At 47.6% G+C, this 11,609-nt stretch overlaps 2 protein-coding genes; one reads left to right on the top strand and one right to left on the bottom strand.

Moving 5' to 3' along the window:
• Positions 1 to 4,647: 4,647 nt before the first annotated feature.
• On the bottom strand, positions 4,648 to 6,703 carry GSTUM_00005577001 (uncharacterized protein; the record flags this gene model as incomplete). XM_002837704.2 has 5 exons in its annotated part: positions 6,481 to 6,703; positions 6,255 to 6,419; positions 5,921 to 6,195; positions 5,387 to 5,855; positions 4,648 to 5,136 (listed from the first exon to the last, which is right to left on the bottom strand). Exons 1-5 carry the CDS (start codon positions 6,499 to 6,501, stop codon positions 4,648 to 4,650), a joined length of 1,419 nt encoding a protein of 472 aa, XP_002837750.1. The 5' UTR covers positions 6,502 to 6,703.
• Positions 6,704 to 7,960: 1,257 nt separating this feature from the next.
• Positions 7,961 to 9,343, top strand: GSTUM_00005576001 (uncharacterized protein; the record flags this gene model as incomplete). XM_002837703.2 has 2 exons in its annotated part: positions 7,961 to 9,177; positions 9,225 to 9,343. Exons 1-2 carry the CDS (start codon positions 8,277 to 8,279, stop codon positions 9,341 to 9,343), a joined length of 1,020 nt encoding a protein of 339 aa, XP_002837749.1. The 5' UTR covers positions 7,961 to 8,276.
• Between the last annotated feature and the right edge of the window lie 2,266 nt (positions 9,344 to 11,609).

The following is an 11,609-nucleotide window of genomic DNA, read 5'->3' as shown; positions in this document are numbered from 1 at the left end:
GTGCCCTACCCATAAGACCCTATAACTCCCCTCCAGAACTTGACGTCCTCCGGATTCGGGGGGCCTGAAGGTCCGCAGATCGCGGCACCGCCACGCCGTCCGGTCTTGCCAGCCTCCCCCCCCTGGCCCCGAGGCCATTGCGGACACTACCACATTCTGACCGATTGCTATGTTGAGGTTACTTATGTAGACCAGCTGCAAAAACCTTTCGAGAGAACACACATGGTAAATTAGTTGGCATATTTCTCGTTTCCCTTCATCCCCGGGCCAGCCGAAGATTCAGTAGGCCTATAGTACTCTTTCAAATTTGAAAATACACCTAGATACCCTTGAGTAGGTGCATATGACGATATTACTCGGACTGGTATGTATACTGACTGTAAATTCACCTTGTCTCCTAAATACCGTGGGAAAATCTTTCTCTGGCGTCCCGCCGAGCTTCAACAGGGTAACAGAGCGATAACGGCTAAATATCAGGAATTGGAAAGGTATCAGTTCCTATACCACTTTACTTAAAGTAGTTGAAAATCAAAATTATCTATTGTTTATGATAATTAGCTAGCAATTAGTAGCTATGATTATTCAATATATTCTTGTACTTTTTTTCAGAAAATATTACTTTCTTATTTATTATACTTTAATTAGCAGACTATAATATATATGAAATAGAATACATCATATTATTATAATACATCTATCTTAGTACCTCAAATAGTACTACTAATAGGTATTAAGATAATTTAAGTTAGATAAGGCAAGTTGTATATTTGTAAATTCTATGAGAAAATTAATTATATAATAATCAATAAACTTTCCATAATTTCAATATTTAGAATAAGAAATAAGAAGATTGGTAAAATATAATAAATTAAAGTAATACTAAAGTTAGAATTGCATATTCAGTATTACAGGAGAGAGGTAGAGAGAGAAAAGAAATATTTTATCATCTGAAAAGAGTTTACAAAAGTAATATTAAAAAAAAGTAAAACACCAGAAGTGATTTAGAAATAGTAAAAGGTAACAACAAGAAATTAAGTTGAGGAGAAAGTTGATTCAGAGATTGTAAAAGGTAAAAATAAGAAATGGAGTTGGGGAGAAGGTTGATTCTGAGATAAAGGAAATACTTATTCTCTTTACTCTTCTCATTCTCATATTTCTTAATACTTTTCTCATCATTATCATTCTCCTCACTATTTCTTGTACTAAGATATATTACTTCTACATTAATTAAATTAATTAAGATTATTTCCTCCTCTTTTTTTTTTTTCCTTACCATTTTCACTAAGGGAATACTTGTATGAGAAACCAGAAGGATGTTGGTTCCTGTAATACCTTATTTAAGGTAATAGTAATTAGCTTAAATGAAAATTACTTATTACCTACACAAAAGTATTAGTAATTATTCAATATTAGTAGGTATTATATTATTATACTTTCTATCAGAAAGTGTTACCAGTTTATCTATTCTATCATGACTATCAGGATAGAATATATATTTGATAATATCTATCCTATCATGTATATCCTATAATGTTAAATAATAGTACTATTAAGTAGTGAATTGGAAACTTACATAAGGCATAGTCAGCTATGCGTTAGGGCTGAAAGGAGCTATTAGAAATCATACTGCAACTAATAGCCTGTCCTTGAGCCCCGCACTCAGGAAAAATAGAATATGAAGTATCATAAACTCAAAAGTAGAAAGATAATAGAGAATAAATCAGTTGACTTGAATGATAAAAAAATTGGGATGTAGGAAAGAAAAGAGAAGACAGGATTGAAACATACAAGAATGATAGTTCAGGAAGGTAAAAACATAAAGAGGGAAATATAATTAAGGTTGGGTGGTTGTAGAGAGGAGTAAGAGAGATAGCGGAAAGGAGTGGACAAGAAATAGAGTGGTGTAGAGTACCACCTGCCGGAGCAGAATTTGGAGATATGAGTATATTGATAATTAGAGATGTGAAGAGAGGATAGAGTGAAAGTGTAGTATAAAAATGGACAAGAAGGGGGGGGGAACCCTCTTATATATCTACTCCTCGTACGGGTTATCCATTCCATATTGAGCACAGGAATGCTGACTGCGATCGGGCAAATACTCTATTAACCTAACGCTGTTCGGGCATCATACATTCCCAAGAGTACACCATAGCGCACGGCGGGATCCAGCCAGTAGGGGATCACACCAATCAAGACAGCAAAGTGAACTTATCACACAGGACATTCCTGGTATGCAACATTACACCTTGCGATCGTTTGATACTATACTCCATTCAAAGTAGCTCAAGCCCAATAGACAAATCCTGCGAAAATCTCACGCTATCTGGACATGCGGCGCTGCACAAAAGGTTCCATGTTTTAGCGCTCATCACGAGAAGGACGCGACGCCCAACAGCTGATATATCGCCCCTCCCGAAGCGGGGGTGTGGTAGGCTTATGCTCAGAACCGATACTGTCCGGAAATGCCATCGCCTTGAGCCTTTCTGGAAAACCCCACTTTGTCCGGGCAACTTGTGCGCAATCCCGGGCTCATCCTCCCGGCAAATGATGCCAAGGTAGTCCCATCTCCATCCTATTGTACACACAATACCCGAAAAGAGTTTTCATTCTGCTGCAAAAAGCCACAAATCCAACTCTCTTTGTTCTTATAGGACGGCATACTCCATTCATACCAGTGGGTCGTACGAGAATTACCCATCCCTCGGCGATTCGTGTGGATTGCGCGCGAGCACAATCCACATGTAGTAAACGGCGGATCCCACATCCCTTTCTTTTCATCATACCCTATCACTCGAGCAATGATTCAATGAATCTTAGGAGGCGCCAGGTCGCCGCCCGGGATATTCATTCTAACCCCATTACAGAGGCTTTCGGGGAAGGTATATTCCTTCAGGAGCGGCGGGCCCGGCTAGCGGGCCCTATGACCAAGTTGCGATAACAAGGTCGGAGCGATGGTTTGCCGGATATTGACGAAACCAATATTGGACAGATCTTGACCCCTGGGCGGCTCGGAGATATCACAGCAGCACTGGTGCCTGCCAATAATTAAGATAACAAAAATTAGGGGAAAAACTGGATGCCTAGCCCAGAGGGCAATGCTTTCCTCTCGATATGCTTCCCCGATTTCTCCCCCTAGCACTGGAAATTCCGTCCGGGGCAACAAAGATCACCCCACTGGCCATTAACCGGCATTTCGCAACTTCAAAGGGTTTCCTGGACGACCAGGGGCGCTAACCCGCACCAGATCTACTCCGAACCCCCCCGCAAACTCCTCATACCATCAGCGGCCACTATGGAAAACGCCATCGAACCGGGAAATTGTGCGAGAAATCCTACCAGCGCACTCCATCTCCCTCCGCAATGTGAAGAAAAACCCATCAACATCAGCAGACACTGCTTCAACATCCGGAACAGCATGCATGCCAAATACTCCAAAATAGAACAGAGCGACAGCCTACTATTCCCACGCATGGTTGCCATCCACCCAGCCTTCCCTTCCTAAGCAACCGATGTTCTAGACTATGCAAGAGCACCCACCCAGAGAACTTTCAAGGCGTCGGAGTATAGGCACCCCAGTCTTAAGTACTGGTAAAAAGCCTCTTCACCACCCACCACTCGAAGATCGCTCCGCAAGACTTTCACAGGCGATCAATAGTTCCTCCTTCTGTGAGAGCGCTGGCGGCCTGTACCACCGCCACCCCGCATAATTGCCCACGATCTAGACCGCACGAGCAACACCTCCAGAGCGACCTACCCGACAATCCTGGCAGAAAGCTCGGGTGGTGAACCGCTCGTGGGAAAAACATGTGGATTAGAAACTGCGAATATACCCTGGACGAAACAACACCTACAATTCCGGAAAGGGTCTATTGGAAAATTACAGAGCACAACACTACATGCACGATATGTACTGTACAGTACAGAGCTTTAACTTTAGCGTAGGAAACGGATAGCAAAAAAGTGAGGGAGGGAGGGAGGAGACACCGAGAATGGCCTGCGGTACTAAATACTCCCTGTCCAGGGCGTCTAAGGAGTGTCGATTTCTCACACGGTATCTAAATGGAGAGTTTGCATCTTAGTCATGTCGGCTTGGTATGTCGGTTCGGTACTACATGGGCTCTGTGCTGTACTACGTTGTGCTGTATGCACCTGGCTGGGGGCAGAAAAGCAGGGCAGCACCGTATGAGCACGACAGGTACTGGTATGATACTAGCTTGTTGCGGCCGTGCGCATAGTTAGTAGGAGCGGGTGAGGGTTTCGATATGCTATTGCTGTCAGTTATATCTCGCACTCACCATCTCTTCACCGATTTGTCGCGAAAGGTGGGGTGTCGCGCTTTGGCGATGAAGGTCGGATGTTATAAAATAAAGTACGATAACCGCACTCAAGTAGTTGGAAAGAAGCACATACATTAACTAACCTACCCTACCATACCCCCCCGCCCCCCCCATCCAACCAAGCAAGCCCACAAGCAATAATATCGATATCCGCACCCGACCGAACAAAACAAAGGAGAAAGTGGAGAGGACAAGTGAGCAAAAAGAATGAAAAACAAGCGAAAAGATCGAATTACAGATCACGGAAGACAGACACAAGCACACTCCCACTTCACTCCCATCTTTTCTACCAGCTCAACTAATTTAGTTTTTAGTTTTTCTTGGGAACAACCACCTGCCCATTCCCAGCCCTAGACGCGATAGCAGAGTTAGAAGGGGCGTTGGCGGGCATCTGCGCCATCCAGGCCGGTGGCGAAATACCCGTCTGTTCATTTATAGTTGAGAAGAGCGGGGGCAATGCCTGGAAAATGTTCCTTAAGGGCGCGGTTGGATCGGCCATAGCGCCCTCTCCACCGGCGGAGCCAGTATTCCATACAGAAATCTTAGGTTGGAGACCCTGGATTGCCTTGGCGTTCGCGTTCGCCAAATCGCCGTACACGCCGCGCTCAATCATCAAGAACTGCATCAGGCCTTCTGGGCCGCCCATTACTTGGGACAGTGCTTGGTAGGCTTTCGCCATCTCGAGCATTCCCTCGGCTTCCCGCTTGCGCGTGATGAATGTGGCCTGGGCAGCTTTTTCGGCTGCGATAAGGTCTGCTTCAGCCTTCCTGACGCGAGCGAGGTACTCAGCTTCAGCAGACTTCGAAGCGGAGTATTGGCGGGCATCAGCGGATTTCTGAGTCTCGTATTGGGCCGCGTCGGTGGATTTTTGTTGCTGGTACAGCTTTGCGTCTGAGGCGACTTGGGTCTCGTACTTCTTAGCGTCCGCTGAGCGCTGTTGGGCGAATTGGGAGGCAAGGGCGGTTTTTTGAGCATTGTACTCTGCTGCATCGGCGGTCTATAAAAAATGTCAGTGCCAAGTCGGATAGGCCGGGTTTTGGAAATATCACCTTCTTGGTAGTATACGCCGCCGCATCAGCCTTCTGCTCTTGTGTTTCCCTAGCGATAACACTCTTGACGACGTCCATGGCCCTCAACCTTTCCAGTTCCATCTCCGCCCTCTTCTTCTCAACATCCTTGCTAAGCTCGGCATCTCTCGCCTCCGCAGCACGCTTAGCTTTAATTGTCGCCTGCTGAACCTCCATATTCAGCTCCTGCTGACGGACGGAGAAGGAAGCCTCCGCAGTAGCCTTGTCCTTCTTCCGCTCTGTCTCCTTGATAGCGGTGTCCGCCTCGATCTTGGAGATATGTTGAGCCGTGAGACCTTGCTTCTCCTTCTCTCCAATCTCTCCGCGCATGCGGGCCTCCGCGACATCAATCTTGGCCTGGTTGAGCGCACCTTCATGCGCTTTACGAGAAAGGAAGGCAAAGTACTCGCTGCCGGGGGTGTCATGCAGCTCCTTGACGTTGGCATTGTAACTGTGTTCCAAGAGAAAGAAAAATCAGCATCACCATCCATAAACCACGACTGGAGGGGAACAAACATCTTAAGCCCAAACTGAGACAATTCCCCCTGAACGTTCGCGATGACCTTCTCCTTGAACATCTTGCGTTCCTTGAAGATCTCGTCCATACTCATCCCCGAAACAATCACTCTAGTCTCACCCTCGATAATGCCCTTAACGATATCTTGGACGTGGCCGCGCCCGCTGCTGTTAGATTGAGTATTGGTATCGCCCGCTTTTTGACCGGTGAGTAGGGAAGCGTATTTCTGTAAAGCATCGGGAGTGTCTTCGGGGCCGATGGTGAATACTGCTGGCTGTAAAAAAAAATGTTAGTTAATAATTACCTACAGTTAAGAGGGAGCTGGGCAAATACAAGTGCGAACTGCAACTTCTCAATTGTCATAGCCTGCAATTGCAGGGAAAAGTCGAAAGGCGTGATGGAGAACTTTGTAACTTTCTGCAGCGGCTTCACGAATGCCTTCTTCGCGATACGGACAGTGTCGATATTCACACCTGTTATAGCCAGGTAGCTATTTGGCTGTAGTTCTGTTAGCTTCCCATTTTTGATAAGAGAGATGAAGCGAGGGGATGTTAGTCACCTCAGAGACATGATACCACATGGTTGCAAGAGTCTTTGACGGATCGCAACTGAATCAATTCGCTGACCGACAGATTTTATCACCTGTCTACTCGAGGAAGGGAGGGGGAGGGAGGGGCTTATTGCTCGATTGGCTGAGAAGAGTACAAGAGATGGAGGGAATGGAGGGAGAGACTCAAGGCACCGGTATGTATGAATTGATGTGCTCACACAAGCAAGCAAATAGGCAAGGTAGTAAACAGAATACGAAGAACCCAAATACCAAGAGACAAATAGAAAAATAAAAGAAGAGAAAACCTCCCACTTTATATACTCCCACCCAGTCCTCCTTAATGCTAAGCTATGATAAGTTAACCCGGCGGAGCTCTCCACCAATGCCATACAACGTAAAACAATACCGCATAGTACAATGTTACCGGTAGCCTCTGCTACCACCACCACAACCAACCACCACCACCGCCCACCACCACCAACCGCTGCACTTTCCTTCCCCTCTTGCCGGACCCTTCCCATTTTCTCTCCTTCATCGCTCACCCCTCCTCCCTAGCACTCGTACCGTGCCGTCACCGTCGCGCAGTTCCATATGCCCACATCCTAGCAACGTACTAGTACAGATAGACCATGATACAAGTGCATGACTTGCCGATACTAACCATACACCACTTGAGCCTCAACCACCCACGTGACGCAAGGCAGATCAAGCCTCGTCTCATTCAAGTCCGTAACACAAGAGCTAAGCCTGCGCTCAAGTGCCAGTAAGTTAATTAGCTTGCCGCAATCGATAGCAGCAATGCTACTATGGACGACAACGACGCCCATCAAGAACCCCTCTTTCCCCCGAAGGCGACGAATGGGGTTAGTCTAGAGTAATGTCTTGGTTTCCCCAGTTCACTACTCGTACGGTGCACTTCACCCCACTCCTTCTGTTGTCTTCCGGTATCTATTCCCCCCACGGTACCGGGTATTTGGTTGGAGGGGTGGTGGTGGTGTGTGCACTGCCGCCTGTATTATCGGTAGGTGTCTGAAATCTGAAGCGATAAACAGAGCACGGCGGGGAAGGTGTCGGGACACCATTTGCTGGATACCGGTATCGTACCGGCTTTTTTTCCTTTTCCCCAACCAAAGGGAATTGCAGGGAGGGTAGGTGTGTGCGTGTGTTGTGGTGGTGCAATTCTAGGAATCGCTGGTGATACCAACTGCACCGTACTTTGATATGATACGTTGTCCGCTGTTTGACTCCAACCGAAGCGCATCGTCAGACTCGAGAGTACTATAGGGCAGTCCGCCTCGCGATAGCAATAGCAGAAGCACTCCTGCGAGAGAAAACAGGCGAGTTACCGCAGCCTAGCTCAAGGAGAAGCGAGGCATATTCTGCAAGCACAGTGCCTTCACCTCTGACCAAACAAATATCCCCTTGGGAGCTTTCCATATCATGGCTTGTTCATTCTGACGACCGTGGCCCACTTGCTCAGTTCTGTGGAAGATACCGATACCATTGTTGATCACGCAGCACTACGAACACCATCTACTCGAGTATGCTTTGATATCATATGGTACTCGAGTACAACCTGATGCGAAATCATTGACGTGAGGATTACCCCCATCACAACCACCAGTACTGTACTGTCACCATCACCCTTGGCCACGTTCTCCCCCCCATCCCTCTCCCTCTCCCTGTGTCGAAGCAACCCACTTCCACTTGAAAATCACCACCCAACCACCACCCCAACCCACGTAGTCATCAACCACCAAACCGGTAAACAGAGAAAAAAAACTGAAAACAAAAGACAAAGAAAAATGTCCGACCAAAAACTCATCCCCTTCCTAATCTCAAACCACCTCTTCCACCTCCCCGAATCCTCCATTCTCTCTTACCCGTACAGCAAACTTGCCGACCTGGCCGCAACCTCTTTGCCGGACGACGTAGCGAAGCTGAACCTGCCAGTGGACTCCTTCTCCATTCTGGCAACCTACCTCTCCACGCGGGCACTACCCCCCGCAACGCTGCATCCCGCTTCCCTTCGGGGTGTTTTCCGAACGCTCGGTATTCCCTTCCCAGAGGTGGGGGAGGGGGGAAACCAGCACGAAGCGAGTCTGGGTAATGGATCGTTGAGGAATTGGGATAAGCATAATCTGGGGAGTAGGGGAAGGGAGGAATACGATGAGGATGTTAGGGAGGAACTTGGAAGGTTGGAAGGGGGTCTGTTCAGTTCTAGGAGGATTGATGAAGAAGTCGGCGGGTTTGGAGCTCGTACTGTGTCCCCCACCGCTACTGCTACCACTACCACTGCTGCTGGTGGCGGTGGTAGTAGCAGCAGCGGATGGGCTGGTACGCTGCCGGCATATCACGAACTCGCGCATTCATCTCCCTCATCTGCTGCGGCTGCGGCTGCGGCTGCTGGGGATGAGAAGAGTAGAGAGGTAGCGGGCGTCCCCGGGATTACTACAAAGGTTGTATCAGCAATGAATCAAATGTCCCGTCGGAAGCCACGCTTGGTGGTGCTCATTCCTGCAGACACGCACTCCCTCAGGGCCGCTGATAAGCCCCTTTGGGCGGCCGAGCCGGATGAGAAAGTTTCCAGCTACCTGTCTATCCCCGATGAGCAGAAGGGGGTAGTCCGCCTTCTTAGGCCGTGGACTGGCGAGGAGTTGGAGGAGGCTACAGCCGATATCTGGGAGGGTATCAGTGGGGTCTTTGGTGAGCCCTTTCCCCTTTCAGCACCTACAGAGCTAACGGTGACGTAGGGGAAAGTTATATTGTGAGGGTTGCGACGGAGGAGGTGGCCATTCGGCAGTGCAATGGTATGGGATTGTACGAGAGTGTTTCTGGGGACGCCGTTGTGGTTTGTGTTTCGCCAAAGTAGTTTCTTTCCGTTCATGATGACTATCCGCTTTCCTGAATACCGTATCTGTTTCATTGCTATTGGTTATTAATGATTTCATACTCGGTATTTGAAATACAATTATGTTTGTCTTTTTTTTCCCCACAAATTACGGATTGTATGTGAAACCTGCATCGACCAATATCATTGTCCATGCCCGAAGATTTAGCGCATGGTACTGTACAGTAACTGTAGGTTTTTAAACGCTGCGAGTGCAGTGCGCCGCGCGACCCCTGCTCTACTTGTATTGCAGTCAGGCGCTCTACCAAGTTGACCACTGAAAGCCTTTCCATCTCGCTGCTTGACTATACGGTACCCCAACATCTGTCCGCACCGCCAGCAACTATACTCCAAACACGAGTGCAATACGGTGAACACCTTCTCCGCAAGCACCCCCCCGAATCTCGAATGCCTACAACTCGAGTGCCCCGGAGGTCAAAGCCCAGATAACCAAGGTTGGTGCAGCCAAAAAAGCAACCTTGACAACAGAACCAGGCCTTGGGGGGGTGCCTGGCGCCCAGCGGTTCATGATATTGGAAACGCGATTCCGCAGCTTTCGAATCGGAAAAAAGAAAAAAGTGTTTAGCGCGCCCCCCAGGCAAATCGTGATTTTGAACTACGATATCATGATTTCGGTTTTTAATTCAGGGCTTGGCTGGGCCGATCACTAGATTATATTGATAATAAAACCGATAACTGCAACCGAAATGGAATTGGTAACGTTTGGCTCGGGACCATCTCGGAACCTTTTTTCCCGGACCATGGTCGTCGGAGGACTTCCCGTATTCCGGGGTTTTGAGAATCTGAATAAAAGTATTACGGGAAATTATTGTTCACAGGATCGTATCATATCCTGCAGTGTAGCCTGTAGTTGGACACCCGTAAGGTGCAACTGGGATAAGTATATGGTATTTACTATAATATCGGTTCTCCATTCTGTGCATTGAGAACTAAGTCCTGATGCGTCGACCTTGGTGCTAGCTGACCAATCTGCACAACACAACAACCTTCCACCATAGAATTTCTGAAAGATTCAAATCTGAGGTTGGTTTGGATTTCAGAAAATTTAGAACTCACAAGTTGATTCTCCAGATTAAATCCCCAGCATGCGGATCCCCACCGGAAGTCCTCCAATTCAAGATCTATCGTGCCATCCCAAATTACGAAAAACACGATTGGAGATCACAATCGCGGCGCTCCAACCACCCTCCTAGAAACCCAAGAAATTGGCAATTGAGTAACCAAGACAAGGCAATCTACCGGTAGTCCTAGATTTTTGATAAAGCTTCCTGTTCACATCTCGGGCCTGCGACCGTCGTATCGGAGAGGGGGGGGTACCGGACAATACGGGTTACCGTATCGTTATCACTAGGAGCAAGCCCAGGTGCATCAAAACGTGTACGAGTGAGACAGTTTCATGGTATCGTACTGGTATGACAAGGCTGAGTTCTCTCTCCCGTTGAGCAACCTTGGAGGGCGCCATGTCGTGCGAGGCTGTGTGGGGCTGAAAAGTATAGTACCGTACCTTAATTGCAACACACAATAGCGGCCAATGCGCCGATACAAGGGTCACCGTGTGGCACCAGTATCGGAACCCTCCTCTTTATTTTCCGGGGCGGGGAATTGGAGTCTTATCTAACCTTTCTGCGCAGGGACCAAGGTCAAAACTATGTTTCGACGAGAAGTTACAGTAGGCATATTCCGTTCTGGGGCGGAAACGGTTAGTTATGATACAAGGGCTCGCACAGAGAGGGCGACCAGGGTTGCAGCTTGGCAAAGCCAATCTCGAGGGACCACGATAAAAGACCTCTCGAGTTCGAGGACTCATCGAGCCCGGTGAGACTGTCCCAAATCATTTCGAGCACGATATCGGTACTGTAATAAAGGAGAAACCCTTTTAGATACCATGCATTCTTGTGTACGAGTACAGTATACCTTTGGATCCAAAGGTTTCACATGGTAGCGAACTGCAAAGTATCATACCCACAGATTGTTAGTAAAAGTTACTCTCTTTTGTATGATACCCAATAGCCCAAACAATTTCAGAAACCTCTTCTCGATTAGCTTGAGAGCAACTTTATATTGTACTCAAGTGCAATGCAGATATCGTAATAGAAAATGCCTCTAAGTCTCCGGTTGACGCTCCCAGCTGACTTCCAGTACCGGCAGTCGGGGTAAAGCTTTCCTCGCGCTCATTTGGGTGGTTTGAAGGAAGTTTTTTAAATTCAGCACGGTTCAAGGGCTGGTC

Source organism: Tuber melanosporum (assembly GCF_000151645.1).
Source record: "Tuber melanosporum whole genome shotgun sequence assembly, scaffold_2, strain Mel28".
In the NCBI taxonomy this organism is placed as follows: domain Eukaryota; kingdom Fungi; phylum Ascomycota; class Pezizomycetes; order Pezizales; family Tuberaceae; genus Tuber; species Tuber melanosporum.
Note: the sequence above shows the minus strand (reverse complement) of the source record. Positions and strands in the feature narration are given on the sequence as shown.